The following is a 23,931-nucleotide window of genomic DNA, read 5'->3' on the forward strand; positions in this document are numbered from 1 at the left end:
GGAACCTGTCCTGGAACTCACTCTTATAAACTAGGCTGACCTCGAACTCACAGAGGTGCCCCTTTCTCTGCCTCCCGAGAGCTGGGATTAGAGGCCTGAGACCTACTGCTTTTATCAGACACTTTGAGCATCCCCAAAGAATCAGCCATTGGTAACTTTCCCAACCCCTTTTCCCATTCCTATGAGGTCTGTTTCTCTTTTTGCCCTCTCCATCCCAATAGAGGGCAGCCACCTGAGCAGTGCTCCAAGTGAAAACCCCGAGCTTGCTTTTAAGTACTTTATTATTCCCCAACCCAGCATGCACTTGGCCCAGGTCCTGCCCGAAAGCAATGATGAAAACTGTTCTTTTCACATTTATTTCAGAGTTCCAGCTCTCTCCCCTCAGCCCACCCATGACCCTTATTACAAAGAAGTCCCACGAGAACCTCTTCCACATCACAGTCCCTGCAAACTGCACTAGCTCCTCCTCTGGCTCCTTCAGTGACCTGCGATTGCTGGTGTCTCTGGCCTTTCCCCCAAGCTGCCCCTTCTCCTCCCATTGGAGCCGCTTTTTAGGTTTGACATGTCCCCCAGGCCACTCCCTCCTCATCCAGCATAGAGAGACAGTCTGAAGATCTAAGAAGGCCCTATGATGCTGCTTGCGTTCCCTGAGTACCCTGTGTTCAGACTGACATGAGTCTGGGCTGTGTGCACATATGTGCCTCTCTTTGGTGGAAATGGCACCAAGGTCACGTGCACACGGGAGGTGCTAAGTGAGCATTGGTGAGGTGACCAAAGGCACTGTAAAATGGGGCAGAGAACACTGTTGTATCAGTCACAGGAGGGTGCTGTTTTCTCTGGATTCCTTTGTGATCTTCTGATTGTGTCCCTGGCAATACTCAGCTTCATCTCATTTTGAGTATTTAAAAAGTGGAATTGCTGAGCAATGCACACATTTTAAGAAGTGCATGTGGGTGTTTAATGTTTCCGTGCAGAAAAGAAGCCTGGGCTTGTACCTATCTGGGACTGTTTGAAGCTGGTTCTACCATATCTTGGCTGTGTAACTTTGGCCAAGATGCAAATACAATAAGTTTCCTGATGTTCAGATCTCCTTCCCATCTTAGTAGGCTGCAGTGGAATTAAACCAACCAACCAACATACATACAAAAACCCAAGAAGTATATCATACGTGGAACATTTCCACCTTACTATGGGGTCTATTCCTAATGAGATCATGGGTCAGTTAATTCTCAAGTCCTTGAAGCCTTCATGATGGTAACCTACACATGTCGACACAAAGTCCAAAGAAATAGGAAGTGTGGCAACTGGTGAGGTCTGGGATACTTGGAAAAAAGGGATACCGGGGTGGGTGGAAGACTCTGCTCAACCTCATGGGAATCCCCAGGACAGGAGGGGACCCCCGGAAAATCACCTTTGGTCTCGCAGATCATGACATTGCTGAACTCGCTCTCCCCTCCTTCATTGAAGCACTGCATCTTAATGTCGTAGGAGGTCTCCGGCTGCAGGTGGCTGATGGAGTGCCAGTACCTGTCCCCTGGGAAGGAGAGTGGGGGTCACTATGGTTGTTTATTGCCACTGACCAGCACAGGAGGCACAGGAGAATTACCTGGTGACCACCCATGGTTCTGTTTTGCTGTGGTCATTAGAAAAGAAGCATACTGAATCTTTTTTACTGGACGGCTCCATGTGTGTCATAAATGACTCAATGACACTGAGCACAGGTGAGGTTTTACCAACCCCAGACCCCCCTTGTCAGCAAAGGACACACTATCCACACGTCTTACCTTCCACCATGTCCTTATTGTAATCGCTGTCATTATCGCTATCCGTGGGCCGGTAGTAGATATAGAAGCCATGGATTGGAGTGTTGTTGTTACTGGCTGGGATATACTACATGGAACGGAGAAGAGACATGTTGATAGGGCATCAGAGACATCATCAAAGCCAAACCACAAGGCTGTGCAATCTCCACCCCAGGGTTTGAACTTCGTGGGGGCCCCAGCAAACATTCCTGAATAAGTCCCCCGGTTTCTCTGAAGAAGACTGTAGAGATCGGGCATGATTTTATTTTGCCGATGGGCCCAGGAGTTTTAAGAATAATTAAATTGCACTTATTCCAAGACTTTGGTTCCTGCTGAGCCCCCTGAAAACATGAAGGCGACACTGGACAAGTGTCGGGACTCCCTGCAGTATCAGGTGAAAGGCAGAAGGATGAGTGGGATGCAACAGAAAGAGGGAGCCAGGTCACAAGAGACAGCTAACAGCAGCTCCAGCGACCATCACCCTCCCAGGTCCCCCACGGGGTCCGAGCCTTCGGGTGTACCAAATGGGGAGCCAAGTTTTCAGGGATGTAAGAGGAAGACCATTCCCATGGTGTTGGTAGCCAGGCCGCTTACCATCCACTTGAGCATAATGGTGGTCTCGTTGACTGCGTCCGTAAAGGTGATATAAGGGCCTGCCACGGGCCTCTCGTATACACGGCCACTGTATCCTGACACCACGTAGGGCCGGGAGGGAGCACTAGGTTCACTCTCCCCTAGCATGTTCAAGGCTCGGACGCGGAACTTGTAGGAAATGCCTGTGTGAGAAACCCTCCCTGAGTTCCGGTAATACAGATGATTCTCCCACTGCCCACGGAGGCCTAGCCCAGGGAGATTTGGTCAGCTCTTCCCCAAAGGGGTCTACACAGGACCCATAAGAACGTGCATCCTCCTCAAGCCACACAGGAAGTGACTCTGGCCTCTTCTGTGGGGAGAGGAAGGAGGAGGGGCTGAGGCAGAACCACAGATTCCACACCCGTGAGTACTAGAGGGGAGCATGAAGGAAGAGACCCTTCATTGTTCCTCCTCCTCCATGTGGTACCAGGGCAGAGAGGACCGGGAAGAGAGACACCAGGCCCCTACCTTTCTCCAGGCCTGTGATCTCCACAGACAGCCTCGAGGGAGGGATGGCACTGGTGGCCAGTATCCAATCTCCCACTTTTTTTAGCTTCTTGTACTCCACGCGGAAAGACTGGATGGGGAAACCTCCGTTGCCGCGGGGAATCCACGTCACATACACAGAGGTCTCTGAGGCCATGGAGATGGTGGGTCTGTCTGGAGCTTCTGGGGCTGGGATGGCCACGCACAGAGGAAAGATACAGGAAGACAGAGACACCATGGGATGATGCTGTGGGCTTACTAGACCCAGCCTGGCCTGACAGGGCCTGTTCATCCTCCCAGCCCTCTGCCTGCTGTTGCTTGTTTCCTATCTCTCCGCATGGGAGAAGGCCCAGAGCTAAATCTTCTTCTACTCTTCCCCCAAAACAGAGAACTGCTACCCTCTGAACCCACAGACTCAGTAATTCTAGTTTTTTATCCCAAGGATTCCAAGCTATAATTTTTGTTTTTCACTGTGGTTACTAAGGAGATGCTAAGAATATGTCACCAGACTCCTGGGCTACAGCACCCTAACCTCATTCAGCCTGCAGCAACATGCCTCTGTGAAAGTTTGTCCCCATTGCTCAGAGCCTGCCCCCAACTGCTGCTGGGCTTACGGGAGAGGCGGCCGTGATCAGGTTGGCTGCTGCTCTGGGGGCTGGCACCAGGGTCATCTCTCTGGATCTGCTGCTCCTTGCTGGCCACAATCTCAGGTTTGGGCCTCCGTCCTGGGAGGGAAGGGATTGAGAATAGTAAGTGAGAGAGTATATGAGCCCTCCCTCATCAAAATCCCTTCTTGCCTAAGAATCTACCCAGGGCCATGACGAGATGATACAAATAGGATTTGAGAGTATTGAAAGTGTGGTGTAATCCCCAGCTTCGGCCAACTCAACTATTGGCCCCTGTGCTTGGGAGGGATGGCGGGATGCCAGAGAGGTGGCTCATCCCTTACATGAAGAAAGGTAAGCACGTTAGCCCAGGCATATAAGTCCACAGAGGCAGCCACTAGAGAAGGATAGAGCTGCGGATGAAGAGCTGTACAAAGTCAACAGGATTTTGCTCCCGGGCCTCCTATAAATTGCCCTGGCCTTTGGAACTCTGAGCTAAGCACTTTGGACTTTACCTGTTCGGAAGGTGACCATGGCCGTCTGGCCCTCTCCGGCACAGTTGTAGGCCGCCATCTCCACTTCATATAAACTTCCAGGATCAAGACCGGTAAGGGTGAGGTGATGTTGGCTGGCTGGAATGCCAGAGATGGTCCAGTCATCAGAGGCGTTTGTGACCTGCTGAAGAAGGTGACTGGGGTAAGGACCAGCCTCTCCTCTAGTGTCCAGGAGGGCTTCCGCCTGAGCCCATATGGGCAGGAAGAGGGGATGGACCGTGGGCCAAGTTGGGAGCAGGTAGAACTGAAGGTCCCATCTCCTGGTCTCTCGGGTAATAATCCTATGAGGAAAGCTTGCAAGGATGGCTAGAAAGCCAACCTCAAACTGCTGGGAACTGCGCCTAAGGCCACCCCTCCCCTATCTCCTGCAACTTCCCCCTCTAAGGTTCTCTCTGTTTGCATCCTGAGTCAAACACAGAACCTTCCATCCAGATAAAGAGGGACACAGCAAAGAATGACGACCAAAGCTATATCAATGGGACGCGCACCAGAGCGTTCTCACCGTGAGGGCACTACCTCACCCGCCCACAAGTCTCAGCAATCAGTCTTCATTCTGCTCTCACATCACAGACAAGGAGCCTAAGCTGAGGGAGCTGAGGAATTTGTTCAAGGCTGCAGAGCTAGTGATCCCAGAAGCCCTCACTCAAGTCCAAAGGACACGCTACCTGTTCGACCACGAGGAGACTGGGAGTAGAAAACTCCAAGTTCTGACTTAATAACCATGACCAAACTCCCTCACTCCTCAGCCCTGAGCCGTTCATTTCTAAAACAAGGCAAATACGACATCTTGAGGAATTCTGAGGTCAAATTAGATGACGTGGCACGGGTGAGGTCCCCAAACAAATGAACACCTAGCTCGTTTGTCTCCTCCCTTTCTGTATGTGTCACCCTCTGAGATTTCTCAACTTAGTTCTTTCTGCTCTCCATCCACGCTTTTCAAGCTTAAAACCAGGGTCCATGTTAAGGATTATAAATGAATTTTTAATAAAAATTATGACAGGGTTCCAGGCACTCCAAAGGCAACGGCGAGAGATAGTTTCATGCAACCCTCCATCTTTTAAGAGGGGCCAGCTCCATGTATCTCAGAAAGTCTTCCAGAATGGAAAGCTGGGGTTTGATGAGGAAAGCAAACAGCTGGTGGCGAAAGCTCTCATCCCTTCGCAGAGTATTCCAGAGTAGAACAAAACCTCCCATTCAAGGCAAGGGGATGGCCTGAGCTCATTAACATTGGACTTCCAGGATTTGTTCCAAGGGGAAAAGTTTTCACAAACTGAGAATCCCCAGTGGTGCTAGAAACCCAAACACAGTAGCCCATGTCTACAGTGGACTAGGAGATGAAACTTGTTTCACGGATATGAAAATCAGAGGACTAATTTCCAGTGTCCTGCAGAAGACAGGGCATGAAAAACACACAACCCAGTGCTGACTTCTGATCCCAACATTCTCTCTTGGGTGACGACCATTAAGCTGTATTACCGCCACAAGCAAGAACGGCTTTCAAGACATACTTTCCCCCTTGGCAAGTCCACCTAACAGCTCCAACTGTTCCACAGGGCAGTGCCTAATGGAAGCCAGACTCGGCAGGGGCCCTGTCTTAACTGTCACTTCCCTGCACCCCCTCCTCCCTATGCCCTCCCAGAACTGGCCTCATACTTCCACTGGGACCCAGAAATGAAAATAAAAAAAAGGCAAGGGTAATTAGTCACTGTCACACACACTGGGAGGGTGTACGCAGCCTTGGCCTGGCATTTCCGGATTACCCCCGTGCAATGCCGCCTGCCTGCCTGTTGTGGGAGGTAGCTTCAGGGCCACCTATTGGCCTGAAAAATATTATTCTTATTCTCACACTGGCTTTTGTCTCTTGGGTACCATGCTTGCTTGGCCTTCCCTGATTTTGGCCTACAATTCATAGGGAGGTGTCTGATTACACAGGAAAATAAAGATGGGGTCCAGCCCTGCCCTGGAACATAGGCTAAACAAGGCTGTTACTTTTCATAAAACCCTTCACGCCTTTTGCTGTTCCTAGGAGTGGGGCAGAGGTGGGGATGGTGATGCCTACTCGGGAAACTACATGGCAGTACACGGTGTTGCTTGGTCTCAGGAACTTTCTGACCACCTAATGTCTCTGGGAACTTCTCTGGCTCCCAGATCTTCAGGGAGGGCAAGATAAAGAAAAGGACAGCCTGTGAGAGCCCAGCAGTGTTTGCAGTGGGGACCTGGTTTATGCAGGGTCAGAACACTCCACCCAGGAAGGGTAGTCTTGCTTTCCTGTTTGCTTTTGGAAAAGGAAAAAGTGGGTAAATATTTTCAGTTCCATTTCACATTCCCACATTTTCTTCCAAGTGCACAAACCATCTTTATAAGCAATAAATAAATAAATAAACAAATAGAATTCTAAATGGATATAAACTCCACATTTAGAATAGGCTGTTGGTGCTAAAAAAAATTTTAATCCATTTAAAAACCAGCACTTTTCTATTATCTGATGGGATTAGAAAGAAACAGCACAAAGTTGTGGTGGGAAGAAAGGCTGTTTTATGAGGAATTTTATCTTATCTTCCTTCCACAGCCTGAAGGCCTTGGTCCTCCTCATCACGGTGTCCAAGACCATGGGACCAGCATAGCTCTGTCTCTGCAGCCTCTCCCAATCTAAAAGGCTCTCCCTGACCCTTCTACAATAGCCCCTGGACAGATTCCCTTTGTTGAGAGGATCTCAATATTGTGATATGTCAAGCTCTACTGCCTGCTGGTTAAACTGGAGCTACCTCAGTATCTGAGGACTGAGAGCAGTTCACAGCCTACTTTGCTTCCTAATATCTGTTTTCCTGGCTGGACAGACTGTTTGCCCTGCTAAAGTCCCCATAGGGATGTTTTAAAGAGAGCTTGCTTTGGTTGAAAAACAAATTGAAATAGCATCACCAAAACATGGTGGGAGTAGGTGGGGAGGATGGTGATGGTAATGGGAGGGAGGGAGTTATCACTGGACTTCATTAACTTCCAGGTAAAAAGTACACAAAGCTTCCACCATGCAGACAGAGGCTCTCTGTGGGCCTCTGAGCCACCATGTGTCTGTATTACCATGAGCGTTATAAGAGGAGGTAGCGACAGGCATTTGAGAATACAGAAGGGCACAGTTGTGGCACCTACTGGGGCCTGACTTCAGGTCAGGAGACCGAGGGACTCACTTCAGCCTCACAGGGAGAGGGTGGTACAGCGCCGGGGTCATACCTTCCGATGTTTCACCACATAGTACAGGATGGGCGCTTGGCTGCTGCTCTCGTGCCGAGGTCGCCAGATCAGCTCATAGGAATCAGTCTTGGAAGTTCGGGGTGAGCTGAGGATGATGGGGGCCTCTGCAGGGGCGACTTGCTCCTCTCCCAGGCACTTCAGGGAAGTCGGTTGTACTGACGTGGGAGGCTTAACAAGCCCTAGTTGCTCCCGCAGCATCTGGTCAGGTCTGCTGGGTCTGGAGGGCGGCATGGGAGGTGTCGCAGCAACCGGCTTAGCATCCCTCCCGGGTCTCAGGGTGGTGTCTGAGGACCAAGCAGGAAAGAGAAGGGAAGGAGGAAGGTGTTAGTGGCCCTGATCACCTGCCAGGGAGAAAACAGAAGAAAATCAGAGGAGACCTAAGACCCCATCAACCACACTCTGCAGAAGAGAAAGCTGGTGCCCTTGTCTTGCCAGAAGGAAAAGAATGCATGTCTACTTGGACCAGGCCTCTTGCTGCTGTTTGAAGAAAACGAAAACAGGTAGTGTCTGTGTAGCCTGTTGCCTGTGTCTTCAGGATGTGTATTTGAGTGGTGCTGAGGTTTATATTTAATTTTTATTGTTATTGTGTGTGTGTGTGTGTGTGTGTGCTCGTGCGTGCGCACCACAGAGTGAATATGGTGGTCAGAGGACAACTTTGGGGAGTTGGCTGTCCATGTGGGTAAGTCCTGGGGCTTGAACTCAGGTCTTCAGCCTTGGCAGGAAGCGCCTTTACCTGCTGAGTCATCTCATTGGCACAGATATGATAGCTTAAATGTCAAATATCCCCTACAGGTTCATGTGTTAAAAGATTGGTTCTCAGCCAATAGTGCATTTTGGGCGATTTGGGGCCTCTCTGGAGGAAGTAGGTCACTGTGGTGTATTTCTGAAGGTTGTCCCTCCCTCAAGTCCCTTTTTCTCTGTTTACTATCTGCCATACTGTTTCTGTCACAGTAACTGACATGAAGTTTTTCCTCCCTCTGCTCCCAGACTCAGCAGATATGGAAGCTCTGCACTAAAACCTCCAAAACCGTGAACCAAAACAAACAATTCCCACCCTCTGAGTTGTTTTCTCCTTAGATGCTATTTTGTCTTCTACACGGCTGGAGAAAGCAATGAGCAGAGAACGTTGGCACCAGAGAAGTGGGATTGCGGGTGCAGCCTTGTGGTTCTTGTGCCTTTTGGTGCTGATTTACAGGAGGGATCTGTAGAACGAATGTGAGTGCTAAGAAAGCTAGGGCGTAGTCCACAGAACTTACTGGGCCTCTGGTGGGAGTCCAGAAAAGCAGGATATGCTTAAGGTAGAACAAGACAGATGTACACTAGACTTAAGATAGGAAAGATAGAACGAGAACACAGTGGCAATGACTTCTCTGAAAGCTAAGTTTGAAAGCAACAGAGGAATTAGAGGAAATTACAAGGGGGTCAGCATCCAGCCCATGGCATGCTTAGTGCTAGTTGATTTTACAAGGCCTATAGCAAGAGTTAGGAAAAAAAGGACTGCAAAACCATTTGAAAAACACATTTGGCCATGGAGGTGGTTAAAGCTATCAGGGCCCTTAGGAGGAAGCCACATATTTTGTACCAAGTTGGTATAAAAGACATCTTGAGAGCATGTCAAGAAATGGCTTTACCCCACTCAGGGCGGCCTCAAGTGTGTAAAGGTTTTAAATCATTTGAAAGACTTTGCTTTGAGATGAGAACTCTCTGGGACAACCTGGTCACACGGGGTCACTTTGGGAAGTATTTCTCCTTCATCCAGCCTTTCAGGCATCCATTGACCACTGTGTTGTAGCTGGGTTCCAGATGTGGTAGGTTGTTACCTGAGCAAACCAAAGACCTTAGTGCCAGCCACAAGGCACTAATTGTGTAGACAGGCAGAGTGCAAGAGCTGTGAGGTCACAGAAACTTCCTCCCAAGAGGAAAGCCCGAGAGATCGGGCAGTGCAGAACAAAATCACAATCCCTGAGGGGAGCCCTTCAGTCAGCGGCATGTGCAACCGTGGGCTACAACAGAGCTCCAAGAAAGTGAGAAATACCCTCAAACGTGGAATGCTTGCCAAGGAAAGCAACAAGGAATGCAAGGTGCTAACCCAAGAGAAAAGAGAGAGGCCAGGTGGGATGCAAATGCTCAAGCCTGCCGAAGCCCACATCCATGCTGCCTAGATACTGGATACAGAGCTATGGGACTGAAGGCTCATCCTGTTGAGTTTGGGTTTTGCTTTGTTCCCATCTCTCCTTTCTACGCCACTCCATCTTTTTGAAATGGCTGTGTTTACTCTGTGCTGTTGTGAACAGAAAGCATAATGCTAGTTTAGCTCACGGCAGAGAGCTTGTCTTGAGTCTCAGAAGAGACTTTGAACTTGGACTTTTTTTTAAGATTTATTTTTTATTTGTGTGTATGCATCTGTATGAGTTTATGTGCGCTATGTGAGTGCAGAAGCCTTTGGGGACCAGAAGAGGGAGCCAGAGATCCTGAACTAGAGTTACAGGGAGTGGTGAGCTACTTGACATTGGTTCTGGGAACTGAACTTGGGTCCTCCAGTTGACAAAGGGCAGACTTGCGATGGTTCATCTTGACGGTCATCTTGGCTTGGTTGAGAAACACATTGGAGGTTAGGAAAGCACACCTTTGGGTTTAGAGATTTAAGGTGTTTCCTGAGAAGGTTAACCAAAGGAAAGACCCGCCTTTAACATGGAACATCTTATAAGCCGAGGGCCCCGTGGAATAACATAGAGGAGAAGAAAAAGGGGGTTCTCCTTCAAAGTTGTCCCCCCTTGGGAATCTGCTACAGCCATGAACAAGTAGCACACACAAATTATCCCATTTGGCTCTGGAAGGCACCGGGACCTCAGTTCTCTTTGCTGTGTTGGGCTGGGAACATGTCCTTTCACCATGAAACTTGAACACTAACACACAATGGCAGTCTTCTCCATCTCCCCTGAGGGGACTGGAGTCATGAATTCAATTGGGAATGCTCTCTGAGACTCTAGAAGCAAGAGCAGAGCGGCCACAATTCCATCCACAGACTTTCCCAGCCTCTGTCTCAACCCCACTTGACGCCGCCCCTATCGGCTATTGAGAGCTGATAATGATCACACACACACACACAGTCATCCCCTGTAGTCTTCTCTCGAATTCTTTCCCTGGTTTTGCCTCCTTTACAGGAAATGTTTTCAGTAGAAGGTGTCTTTCTCGTGTGTTGCACTCCCTCACAATAGGTACCCCAGCAGTACAAGGGACAACTCACAAAAGGTACCCCAGCAGTACAAGGGACAACTCACAATAGGTACCCCAACAGTACAAGGGACAACTCACAATAGGTGCCCCAGCAGTACAAGGGACAACTCACAATAGGAGCCCCAGCAGTACAAGGGACAACTCACAATAGGTACCCCAACAGTACAAGGGACAACTCACAATAGGTGCCCCAGCAGTACAAGGGACAACTCACAATAGGTGCCCCACCAGTACAAGGGACAACTGAAATGGCTCAAGCTAAGAAGGAAGGACCTACTTGCCCTTGTTTTAAAGTCCTGGTTTTTTAAGATTGCTTCTGTATAATCACAGAAGCCCACAGACTTGGAAAGCTAACTCACTTTTGAAATTTTCGCCAAAGAGGTCACATGCACAAATAGAAATCTGCATACTTAATTTACTAATAAGAGAGTGTGCTTTTGATCTTGCAACTGCAAGTCACTAAGGTCGAGTGTACTTGAGGAAAGGGCTGTAGGCCTGCTCAGCTGGAGTTCCTGACATCTGGGCTGCTTACACTCACCTGGCCGGGCGGTTCTCAGTTGGACCACAGCGTGGGCACTGCCCACTTCATTCTCAGCCATGCACTGGTACACGCCTTCGTCCTCAGGCCCGACACTGACCACACGCAGGGCTCTGCGAGACAGCCGGAGGCGCTGGCTGGAGGTGAGGGGCAAGGCATTCCTCAGCCACAGCACAGAGGGTGGGGGGTTCCCGCGAACCTCACAGGTGAGCTTTGCACTCTGGCCCCATGGGATGACCAGCTGGGACAGCTCCACAGTGACCTCGGGGGGTTCTGTGGAGAGAACAGATCAGAATGTGGAGGGCTGCATTTTCCCACGCCCAGGACCACAAAGCCTGGAATGAGCCACTGCCTTTGAGTGGCTTCCTCCTCCTTGGCTGTGGGACTCTGCCTATGAAAGGAGTGAGTGTGTGTGTGTGTGTGTGTGTGTGTGTGTGGTAAGGGTAATGTCTCTAGGTGACTAAAGACCCTCCCTGAGCTAGGTTATACGCTTCCGGAACCACCAGCAATGTCAGAGGGGAAGATTAAAGAGGAGGAATCCATTGGGATGCTCACCAAAGACCTGCACATTGTAGAGGATGACAGCTACGCCGGGTTCCCCAACCCCGTTGTTAGCCATACAGTGATAGGTGCCCGAGTCCTCTTCGCTGGTGGTGTCAATAAGCAAGTTGCTCAGCAGGAAGCGAGTCTTGTTGTAGCCGGCAATGCTGGACCCATCCTTGGCCCATGTGACTTGAGGTGGCGGGATCCCACTGGCCACACATTCCAGTATGAGACTCTGGCCTTTGGTGACAATGACAGTCTGGGCTTCCAGCGGGTAAATGATGCGGGCAGCCTCAGCGGTGGACCCTGGAGAGGGAAGAAGGAAATGGTCACACACATGAACTTCCCCCATCCTGTCTCTGATGACCCAGCACCAGAAGGGTTCTGGAGATTATGGGCTTGAGATGAAACAACCCCTCTGAGGCTCACAACATAGCTAAAGCAATGCCACTTGCCAGGGGCAGGTTTTTCTCCTACAGAGAACATAACTTTTAACTAGAGGCTTTTAACTAGAGGTGCTTACAGAGAAACAAGCGTGCAAAGAGGAAAACTGTCTGACATGCTATGAGCCAGCCAGGCCAGCCAGTGGCAGCTATGGGTTTTGAAAACCCAGAAAAACACAGTTTTGAAGACTCTTTGTCTCCATAGGAAGAGGACAAGAAAGTTTTAGCTCCCTTAACTTTTGGAGAAAATCCCCTCTGGAGCCCTGCATTAGCTCACTGAGTGCTTGGGAAACCTTAAGAGGATGCCCAGAAGTGAGAGTGTTCACACATAATAGGAGGAGCCTGTGGGGCCTCCTTAGATTTTTCACCTGGGCACACTTTAGGAGCAGAAGGCAGGCCCAGAGGCCATCCATAAGGGTGTTCCTTGCATGAAAACACTGTGCTCTCCCTTCCTACCCAGCAAACCCACCACCCTTCTGGCAAAGTATGGGAGTTTCTTTCTACAGCAATGAGCTACGCTGGTGAGCAAGGCTCAGTTGCTACATCTAGGCTCACCGACCCTGAACTTGGTTTGTGATATCCCCAGATCCCCCTGTCTCCTTTCAGCTTCGCTGGCCCTTATCCACAATACCCCACCATCAACAAGAGAGGCTGGTCCTTACGGCGCACGCGCAGCCTGTCGCTGGAGCCGGAGGTTTTCACTTCCTGCGTCACTGGGTTGTAAGCGGCACACTTGTACATGCCCTCATCCTCCTGGCTGGCGTTGACGATTTGGAGATTCCCTGACGGCATGATCAGGTAGTTGTCTGTGGAGAGGTTAAGGGAGAAGGAAGATGAGGTGGGTTTGGGCACAGAATCTTAGTCTGAAAGTCCATTCGAGTTAAGGGGTCCCAGAGAGAATAAAGCAAAGCCAGAAATGCTGTTCTCCACATAAAACTTGGTACCGTGTCGGCAGGGTGCCAGCATATGGAGCTAACAAGCCTACAGGCCCCTCAACTGCTTGGCTGAATGCCCTTGAGTTAGCATTCGGCTGTGAGGTTCGTCTTACACTCTCAAGGGAGCTGGGGGGGGGGGGAGGTAGAAAGGATGCAGGGCTCAGCATCAGCCTGGGCTTCTGCTCTGAATCTACGGACACAGCGTGTTCTTGAGGAGTTCACCCACACGTCCATAGAAAGAGGCCGAATGCAACACGGCAGTGGTGGGGCGTGTCTTTAATCCCAGCACCCTGGGAGGCAGAGGCAGGTAGATCTCTGAGTTTAAGGCAGCCAGGGATACACAGAGAAACCCTGTCTTGAAGGACGGAAACGGAAAAAAAGAAGCAGAAACTATGCTGCTAAAATCCTATTAAGATTGAGGCTCATGCCGCACAAATGGGGAAAAAATGAGTTTATGGAATGGACTTTAGCACTTCTTGCCCATCTGTGTCACCGCCACCACTCTAAGCCACCTCACTATGCATTTCTTCTGCTGGAGAGGAATTCCAGTCCCAAGCCAATGTCCTCTCTATTCCCGTGATCCTGGGCTTCACTGGCCTGGCAGGCTTTGCGTGCTGTGGGCGGGGCCTGAAGCATGTGTTCAGGTTTGTTAGGCAGGAGGCAGACTCACAACTTCTGGACAGCCCAGCGACAGGGTGGCCCTCAGTTTCCTGGCAGGCAGAGCTCTCTGCCAGGCTTCCTGGCCATCAGTCAGCTCTGAGCTTCATCTTGGTGGCCCCTCCTGGGACCCATGGTGTCACCAAGCTTGGTGCCTGCCTGCTGCTGGGCCACCCAGGTGTGAGCTGCTTAGGCAAATGCCAGATGGAATGAATCTTTCCCAGGACTGCTGCCAAGCCTCTGCTGGGGAACAGGGATTAGAACTCCCGTTGTCTCTTCTCTCCTCACAGTTATTTCTGAGTGGTTGGATCAGGGTGCTTACAAATCAAAAGCAGTGATTTCTGAGTTTTTTTTCCTCCTAAGATATCTATCATAAGCATATATTCCTTTCATAAGCAAAGAAATTCTATAATATGAAAGGTGCGCATTTTGAGCTACAAGGTCAGGGCAAGTTAGGTCAACTTGGCCTTACGTGTAAGTTTGTTGTGGAGGAGGTTGACTTAATTTTAATGGATATGCTCTTCCCTGTTGGCACTGTGTGGACCAAACTGTGGCCTCCCCTAGGTTAGCCATCCTGTCCACTGTGGTCTGAGCAGAACGCTGTGAGAGCTGAGATTATCCTGGTGCCCAGGAAATTGGGGCAGCTGTGAAGGCCCACCAAAGACCATGTGGGGGAAGATCCCGCCCACGAGGGAACGCTGAAGATCTGAGCACTCTGAGCTTGTCAGGCAGCATTTCTCTTCATGCCTGGTGCCAGTGGCTTGAGCAGACAGCATCTGGAACCAGCCATGTGCTGAGTGCCTGATCAAATGGCAACAGCTTGCCAGCGCTTTCCAGGGCCCCACAAGAAGAGCTAAAGTCTGCAAGACAGGACAGAGAAACTCCATCATGGAAACTGTCCCCTTGGCATCTTTTAGAGCCAAATATTAGAGTAGAAGACAGCTGGCTAGCCTGAGGTTGGGGCTGTCAACATGATCATGGGGACTCAGGGAGGAAGCCACAGCAATGAAACAAATGAAAGCAATCGGAAGTCAGGGATCCTGGGCTCGGTCTTGGAGTTCTTGCCCGTTCCTTACCTCTAGAGGCCTCCAGCCACTCCTGTTTGACGCTGTACCGGACCTGGGCTTTTGGGTGGCTCTCTGGCAGGTGGCAGGCAATGACAGCTGTGTTCCCCTCGTCCACTTCAATCACATGCTGCACATCTAACTTAAAGTCCTGGAGATCTGTGGAGAGGAAGGGACGTTCCAGGTAGATGTGGGCAGAGAATGTCAGCACAGCATCCTAAGATGGGTTGGCGCTGTAAGTCACAATACGCTCTTCAGGATCTACTCTGGGCCCTAAGAGAATGATGAGACGTTTCTTGGCTTCTAGTGGTATACAGAGGTTCATAAGCATAGAATGCACAGTCTCATCACTGTATGGAGTGAAACGTGGGGTGTCTATAAACGTAAGTTTGGGGAGGCACAGAGAATCTGGCTAGAAGGTGACCAGAACAGTTTCTTCTGCAATACTGAACCCTAAGAGTGAGCTGGTCCTACTCAGCTGTCCTGGATATGGGTCATTGTCAGGTTACAAATGTCGACATACAGCTGTAAGAAGGCTCCGAGAATGGAGACCGAAGAGAAGAAAGAACAGAAATGTTGATGTTTTCCTCCAGTTCTATCAAGAACAGCCTCCCAGGTTCTCACCCATTCACAGTGAAAAGTGACTCTGTCACCAACCATGGTCATAGCCAAGATGCTGCTGCCCCAAACCCATGGTCTCTAATGACTAATACGCTCTGATAGGGGATAGGTGGGACTCGGTGAATGTCCCGGTGATACTCCCAGGAGACGAGGACACCCCGGGCGGCACCCCCATGTGGAATCTGAGAGGAATTGAGGGTCCTGATACAAGGTTTCAGCATCCTCTGGCATCCCATAGCTGTTTCTTCTGTGTAAGCTTTGTGTGAGGGCTGGGAAAGAATGGAGACCTATCTGGAGCAAGAGCAGCATGTTTCTCAAACAATTCATGTGTCTAAGAAACAAATCTCTTTGCATGGGCCGAATCACCGATGCTGTTGAAAAGCTGGCCATTTCTACCATACAGCCACATTCAGAACATTCTGGGTTCTCAGGATGGCAGCCGGATCTATCTTAAGAGAAGGGGTAAAGCTAATAGAACACGAAGAAAGGGCTAAAATATTTTATACAGACCCTCTTTTCAGTGTGGTACCAAGGAAGCCATGGAAGGCCATTTTCAGAGTGTAGACCATCCCAAATTCTGCTCATTTCTCTCAGCCTTGGACGTCCTGAACTTTCACTGCAAGACTCGACCTGCTTGCAGTGTCGTTTCCAATGAGCCACTCAGAAAGGCAAGCAGGGTAGAAAGAAATAACACGGAAAACAACTGCCGCAAATAATATAAATATAATATAATAAAATATAATAATATAAATATAAAAATAGCCACCACAGCGGGACCTGGTGATCCAGAGACTAGCAAGGTCAAGGAGGCTGCCACTTAATAGAGCTTTCTAGAAGTTGTCAGTCAGGCCACAGTAGGGAAGAAAGACCTCTGGGTTTTTGTTGGTTTGTTTGTTTGTTATTTTGCTGGGGTTTTTTTTGTTTGTTTTGCTGTTGTTTATGAAAAGATCATTGTCCATTTCTTTTCAGTGTTAAAGCATTCACTCTCTAAGGACAGGCGTCATAACTTGATCATATATGTCCTCTGAGGCCAACTTGGGTCTTGGTCATATTACAGTCGATAGTCATGGGAATCAAGTTTCACAAGTTAGATGACCATTTACAAGATGGATGAACCCAGTTGTCTCAGGAAGCTCAAGGACAAGGTCCTGAGAATTTTCAGTGTGGTGAAGGGCAGTTATTTTAGAAAAAGAATGTCTGGTACCCAGGAGGTCAGAAGAAGGTATCCAATCCCCTTGAACCAGAGTTACAGACAGTTGTGAGTTGCTATGCAGGGGCTGAGTATTGAACCCGGGTCCTCTGGAAGAGTAAGCAATGCTCTTAACTGCTGAGCCATCTTAAACCCTTTACCCCATGTGAACAAAGGAGCCTACATTTTCATTTTGCACCGGGGCCTGCACATTGTGTAGCCCTGACCTGGCTGAGCCTCTTGGCTAGGATGAAGAATGAGTTTCCATCTGAACACTGGTAATGCCACTCCTTTAAAAGCATTTCACTGAAAATACGCAAAGGCCCTGATCCTCCTTCAGGGTAGAGAGTCTTGTACCTGCCAAGTCAGGATGCCAAGTCAGGAAGCTCCCCACCAAGTGATCTATGAGCAAATGCACTTCGGGGGCATCTGGAAAATTCCCTAGGCACTAAGAAACACTCTCTTCCATGGTCTAATAAATCTAAAGCTACCCCACCAAGTGTTGTTTTCCCCCGTCCTTTCTTTACATCATCCCAGGGAAAATTGCCTGGAGCAAGAATATACTTAAACCTTGCAGATCATTTTGCAAGCAAGATGTGAGCAACTGAAAGGAGTTTGGCACCAGAAAGCCATCTCCATCGTAATGGCCCCAGGCTCCTGCCTGCTAAAATGGAAGGCTCATCCAGGCACAGAACAGACGCTCCACCAGGCACCCACCTCAGCAACCCAATGCGAGAGCACTGGGGCCTCCTTAAGCCCCTCTTGGCTCTCACTGCACCCTCTGACAGCTGCTAGAGCAGAAACAGAAGGCTGCACATTCGGGGTGGCATGAAGCTGGGCACCGGTCAGCCAGGCAGCCCAACTCTCCCTTTGTTCCGATGCCAACATGTGCACAACAGCCCGTGTGGGCAGGGCCCTGGACACCCCATCTGGGTACCCCACTGCTCACAAGGGCTGACTGGCAGGCAAGGCCTCTTGGCTTCCAAACAAATAAGCAGCCCTTTGGTCTTTGCGGCTGCCCCCTCCTTGTGCCTCCTAAGCCTAAGTCTTAGCTGCCGCTTCCATCACTTCCCAGTTTGGCCGCGGCAGTAAAATCCGAATTTCACTCGGGGATCAAAGGCAGAGTAATGAAGTGGTGAATGATGTAGAAATCAGGGCCCCCAGTCCTTGTGTTCCTGGGCAGGAAGGAGGCCAGAGATGGAGGACACTCCGTGATCAGTAACACACTCGTCAGCTATCAGTAGGCAGATGCAGAAGCATCCCGTTGGCTTCATGCGAAGGGGAAAGCAACCTGCTCCCAGGCCAAGGCTCCGCAAGGCAGCTTCCTGGCCCTCAACAATGGCACACTGGGAATAAGGGGCAGGCCCTTCAGTTACAGATGGGGTTAACAGGCCTCTGTTGGCGGAAGGGTGGGTCAAGTTTTACGGGAAATGACGAGAGGACACCCGTCCTTGCCTGTTGCCTGTGTGCTTGAGACATGCACGGCAGGAATGTTTCCTCCGCTCTGATCTTTTACCTTCTCTCACACCCCTCTTCTGCAGCCGCTCTCTGCACATTCTTCCAGCTGCTTCCTTAAACAGTCCAGCAGACCTACTCATGTCTCAGCTCTCCACCGGGCAAAAGCTCTGGTCTCTGGGGCCAGCTCTGAGGTTACTAACATTCCTTACTATCTCAGTATGTTGTCCTTTCTGAGAAAGCTCATAGGATCTCGGTCTCTATACAGAGCTCTGCCTGGTTCCTTCCCCTGAAAAACACAGATTCCAAAGGGAAGCTGAATATTCCCACGAGTGGGTTCTGCGAGACACCTAGAAGCACTGTCTACAGGGATTTCTTCAAAGGCACACTGTAGGTGTGTTCTACACGTCCTCCTTCCACTTAAAGGGAACGTCAGGTCCAAATTCTCTTGACCGTGGGAAAAACAGGAAAGCATTGGAAGGGATGTGCGCATACTTCCTCACTGCTGAGGTACACACGAGAAAGCACAAACGGGCACATCTTATTTTGAGTCCGTTTGAACGTTTACTACTCTCTAATCTCCATCACTCTGCCCGTAATAAGAGCTCTTAACAATAAGTACGACAAACCAGGCGGTGTTGGCACACACCTTTGATCCCAGGACTTAGGAGGCAGAGGCAGGGGGAATCTCTGTGAGTTCGAGGCCAGTCTGGTCTACAGAACTAGTTCCAGGACAGCCAGGGATACACAGAGAAACCTGTCTTGAGATATCAAAATACTAATACTAATACTAATAATTAGAACTATGAGTTGAATTACAACACTGGAGGAATGTGCCTACATATGTTCAATACAAAGTGTCAAATCTTAATCGAAGGTTTACCTCCTCATTTTCAGAAAGTTCACAGAGCACCTGGGTCTCAGTTCTACATTCTTAGTATAACCCAAACCCCAACTTTCCAAGAGGTTCTTCACTTGGCCTTCTCCCTGAACACCCTCCTCCCTGGTGGCAAATCAAAGCCCTTTCTGTGCAGGCAGAAAAGATGGCACCTTTGCTGGATGCTGCAGGAGTCACCCACACCCCCATCTTTGTGCACTAGGCTGAGGGCTCAAACAATGTTGCATTCTGGCCATGCAGGCGTTTATCACACATGGTCCTGTCCTAGCCGACTCCATGTTCTCTGAGATCAGAGGACAAGCCCGCACTTATCTGCTGAGTCTGGATGAGATCCATCAGATCGTGGGCACCGACCGCATGGGGCTCACTTGGCAAAGTTGCTAAGATGCTTAGCAGCCTTGGGGCCATGGGCAAGTTTCTGGGCTCACTGTTAATTCTATTCCCCAAGGCCTCCAAGCCTCAGCTTGTCCTTGTGGCAACTCATTGTGTCTATGATTGAGTTACAGAGCTTGGGAAGATCCTGGGCCAATAGAGCCACTTCTCAGTGACAGACTGACCCCGTGGTCTTTCAGTCACTCTAGACAAGAAAGTAAAGATTCTGAGTGCTTTCTCTGGCTGAATCTCTGGTTTACAACAGGGGAGAACTTGGGTGTGGCTGCAAAGAAGGCAGAGGATTTGATGGCATTGCCTCAGTAAGTGGCCTTTGGCAGCATGGAGCTTGACTGAGCTCTAAACTGCTCTATCTATGGTCACACAGTCACACACCACATTCAATCCTTCGATCACCTGAGATACCATAGCTTAGCTTCACCCACGAACTAGCCTTGAAGTAAAGTACTTTGCAAGTGGAAAACCACAAAAGCCATGTGCTAAGGATAGGGGACCAAGTAAAGCTGCAGTTGACGGTGCTCATGAGGTCAGGGAGCCTGGCACCTGGAAAGTGACTGGGGTTTACCGTGACTTGGGCAGGCTTCTGAGAAGCTGAGCACTTGAGGAAATGACTAAACGCTTACCAGTGGGAAGCCAGGGCACACAGACCACCAAAGCCAAACAACTGTAACTCACAAGGCTGGCCCAAACCAGTGTTTTCTATAGCAGGCATTTAGTACAGTGGTATCCCTTTGAGCATCATGGATGCCACCACTCAGACATCCTGGAACTTAGGATGCAAAGGAAATAAGATTAGGTCCTGGACAGCGGGGGCTTCTAACAGATGAGATAGGTAAGCTCAACATAAGAGTGGTACCCCAGCGTGGTCCTCTCCTCTTCTACCAACAGCTTAAGTCAGGCCGCCACAAGCTGCACACAATTTAGGGAGGAAGTTGGAGATGCAAGCTTCATGCCTCACTTGGCAGACCAGGACAGTGGATAAATATGTTTGCTCTCTTTGGGATTTTTTTTTTCGCCTGCCAATCCAATTGTACAAATAATTTTGGCTCCAAACAAAACTCTTTCCCGACAGCCATGGAAACATGACATGAAATTTCTCAAACGCAGTTTCTGATGAAAGCAAGGCGGTTATGCTGTCTTTTATTTAAATAGAAAACAGTTTCTATGGGTGGGCGGGGACGTTTTGCATCTGCCAAACAGATTAGCTGTCAAGTCTTGGTTTTGTTTTCCCTCGGCTAAGGTGTAACTCCCCACATGTGGAAGGTGGAAGGGTAAAGAACGGAAGAGGCTGGGGGGATCTGAAGGCAGAAAAAAATCATAGCCAAGACAAGAGGAGAAGAGAGAAGGCAGGAAGAAAGAGGCAAGCGTGTGAGAGGAAGGGAAGAAAGAAAAAGAATCTATTTTGCAATATTATTAAATGATTTGCAATAAAACTGGCTCAAGGCTTTAGGAATTTTTTTTTGGCTTGAACCAATTAAAAATATTTTTAAAAGACAGAAGAGAACATGAAATGTGATTAATCCTCAAAGACAAGTCAAAGATGGAGCCATGTCTCCACCAAGTCTGGCAGCCATATGCACCGTGAGATGCCGGCAGCCATCCTCATTCATCTGGTTTCAGCGCTGCTGGGAGGTGGGGCAGGCACACAAAGCTCCACTTTCTTTTGGACCCGATGAAATAGTTTGGAAAAAATACATTGAAGAAAGAGAGAGGGAAAAAAAAAGATTTACTTGCCAACAACCCACATCACACATTCTTCTCTGATCATCCAAATATAAATATAAACTCAGCAATGGGAAAATTCATGTGAGTCCCGGTGGTCCACAGAGGCAGAGGCAGAGTGGGATCCCAGCATAGCCTTCGTTAGGGCCAGCTGGGGCTGGCGGGGGGGGGGGGGGGGAGGCTGAAACCGGGAGCTGAGCTCCTCAGCATGGCCCTTGTAACCAGAGTTCCAGGCTGGAGAGACAGGGACCCCTGCCCTGGGGACAGAGGTCTCATGTGGGCCTCCTTTCTTACCACATGTTTGTGGGGGTTGTGGCTCTCACCAGCACTGGCTTTCCCTTGAAGGGTCCAGTGGACATCTCCACGTCTTCTAACAGATTTATTTACTCGGTCTGTGTGTGCATGTCTACCGGGACAGCGCTCGGGGGTCAGTTGTCTTCTGCCGGCTTGTAGGATCTGGGCCTGCCTGCAAGTGAGGCTACCCACTGAGCCATCTTGCCAGCCCTCCATTTCACTTATACAAAAGTGTAAAAACACTTTTGGCTTCCAACATTTTTTTTTCTTAAAGCTCTTCTGTATTATCAACCTGTTTTTACACAAATTCCTTCTTCATTTCTTTTCTATTTATGCCACAATCTCCTCATTAAAAAAATATTAAAAAATAGTTTTAGTGTTTTTTTTTTAATTATCCAATTTATTTTGTTTAGTCTTCATTAAACTCTGCAGAGACTTACTAGAACAAAGATTGTAAGACTTATTTATGATAAGTTTGGGACCAGTAACTTCAATTTCAAAGCCATCTGACCAGCTCTGTGTATTAGGATTGAACAGAATTAGCACAAAGGCGTAAGAGAGTTAGTTGCCATTGCAGTCTAAGGGAAGCAGAGAGGCCACAGGACACTTCGTACTATAAACAACGACCAGCATGGAGCTGTAGGAAACAATGGCTTGGAAGGGAAAAGAACACCATGAGTAGGTGCTAGCACTTCCTGAATCCAAGGACACTCTTGCTCAGGAAACTAAGTCTTGGTGGTTGTCGCCCTCCTAAAGAACCATGTCACTTGCTTCACTGGGAGCACGTGTTTCTGTGAATTAATACTTGGACTGCGATACAAATGTCTAGGTGTCATGTGCCTAGAGCTTCCAGCTGTGCTGGACGGCAGCTCCCAAGGGAGCGCAGCAGCCTCGCTCACATTCCTAGTGATTCTTCTTTTTTCTTTCCTTTTAAAATTTGAGACAGGGTCAGTCTCTCACTACGCAGCCATGACTAGCCTGGAGTTCAACAAGTAGAGCAAGCTGACTCTGAACTCACAGAGATCCACCTGCCTCCGCCTCTGGAGGACTGAGATTAAAGGTGCGGGCCACCATGCCAGGGTTAATTTTAACTATATTTCATGGGTATGTATGTTAGGAGTATCCATTTAGTCGACAAGAAAGAAGAGTTAGAAACCTGGGGTTGCACCAGTATCCACCTATTGTGATTTGACGGCTGCTGGGAGAGGGAGAGCCGGCTTTCTTTAACTGTGTGACCCTTGGTAGGGTGACCACACTCCAGGACAGGCCCCACTTGCAAGCGTAGCTGGAAAACACAAACAGGAATTGAGAAGAAGAAGAAGAAGAAATAGTGGAGGCGAGAAGGAGGAAGAGAGGAAGCAAGATGACAACCTGTAACTGGTGGACAGGGAAGTGGGGTGGCGAAGGGTCAGAGAGGAAGGACCTGGGAGAGTCAGGTGACCATGACTCTCAAAGTGAATTAAAATGTAGCTGGGTTTTGTTTTGTTTATTTGTTTTAATCTGGGGCTAGAAAGTTAGCTTGGTGGCTAAGAATGACTACTGCTCTTGTAGAGACCCAAGTTCAGAACCCAGCACCGATCCTGGGTAGCTCACAACCACCTCTAACTCTAGCTCTAGGGATCTGTGCACACAATAAATCTTTTTAAAAGACAGTTAATGAAGCTGGAGAAGTGGCTCAGTGGTTAAGAGGACCAGCTGCTCTTCCAGAGGTCCTTGTTCCATTCCCAGCACCCATGCGGTAGCTAACAGCTATCTGTAATTTTCATTGGGGGGTCTAGTGCCATCTTCTGGCCCCTGTGGGTACTGCATGCATATGGTGCACAGATATACAGGCAGAAAAAAAAAGGGTTATACATAAAAACAAATTGGAGTTAAAAGTCCTGACATTTTGATGTGCCTACAGTAATTGCTTCCTAATCTACTTTTCTATCCCCATCATATTAGAACTGATACCTAGGCTAGCAGAGAAATTCCTACAGCCTGAGTACTTGGCTCTGAGGATTCAATATTTTATTTCTTAAAATTCATTCATCTAAACAAACAAGCACCACATAGTTTCTCTTTTTTCCTGTTTCTGTTTTTTGAGTCAGGGTTTCACTGCATAGTCCTTGAACTCACTCTGCCTCCCAAGTGCCGGGATTCACAGTGAGCACCGCCACCCGGCTTAGCACCATTTCCTTTATAGAAAAAAACTGCTGTTTACCCCGGAAGATTTTTTGTTTGTTTGTTTTGCTTACAGTTTCTGTCACTGTTAAGTGATGGTCCTTTAATTCAGATATGTTTTCTAGGTCTCCAACTGGTCACCAGACCCCCAAATGGCTGGAAGTCTAAAAGTAAGATCAAAGTAGAGATCACTAAATGTCCCGCATATACCAAAATGGGGTGTGAAGGAACTTGTCAACTCACTGGGTTGTCTCCTTTCCTTTTTTTTTTTTAATATTTATTTATTTATTATGTATACAATGTTCTGTCTGTGTGTATGCCTGCAGGCCAGAAGAGGGCACCAGACCTCATTACAGATGGTTGTGAGCCACCATGTGGTTGCTGGGAATTGAACTCAGGACCTCTGGAAGAGCAGACAATGCTCTTAACCGCTGAGCCATCTCTCCAGCCCCC

General features: G+C 48.9%; 1 protein-coding gene across 4 annotated transcripts in view; it reads right to left on the reverse strand.

Moving 5' to 3' along the window:
* Boc (BOC cell adhesion associated, oncogene regulated) overlaps positions 1-23,931 on the reverse strand; it is a 74,635-nt gene that overhangs the window by 4,773 nt on the left and 45,931 nt on the right. For 2 of the 4 annotated variants that reach the window (XM_050148952.1, XM_050148950.1), the window contains exons 5-15: positions 14,759-14,905; positions 12,753-12,896; positions 11,660-11,953; positions 11,105-11,377; positions 7,309-7,613; positions 4,042-4,201; positions 3,536-3,646; positions 2,904-3,110; positions 2,397-2,578; positions 1,785-1,890; positions 1,412-1,534 (exon numbers count right to left, since the gene is read on the reverse strand). In XM_050148952.1, the coding sequence (XP_050004909.1) occupies positions 1,412-1,534; positions 1,785-1,890; positions 2,397-2,578; positions 2,904-3,110; positions 3,536-3,646; positions 4,042-4,201; positions 7,309-7,613; positions 11,105-11,377; positions 11,660-11,953; positions 12,753-12,896; positions 14,759-14,905 (2,052 nt within the window). Of the gene's footprint in view, positions 1-1,411; positions 1,535-1,784; positions 1,891-2,396; positions 2,579-2,903; positions 3,111-3,535; positions 3,647-4,041; positions 4,205-7,308; positions 7,614-11,104; positions 11,378-11,659; positions 11,954-12,752; positions 12,897-14,758; positions 14,906-23,931 lie in introns of all 4 variants that reach the window. The other 2 variants (XM_050148949.1, XM_050148951.1) reach the window with 1 other exon arrangement.

This window comes from Alexandromys fortis, unplaced genomic scaffold (genome assembly GCF_014885135.2).
Source record: "Alexandromys fortis isolate MF-2015 unplaced genomic scaffold, M_Fortis_MF-2015_v1.1 scaffold_4, whole genome shotgun sequence".
Taxonomy (NCBI): domain Eukaryota; kingdom Metazoa; phylum Chordata; class Mammalia; order Rodentia; family Cricetidae; genus Alexandromys; species Alexandromys fortis.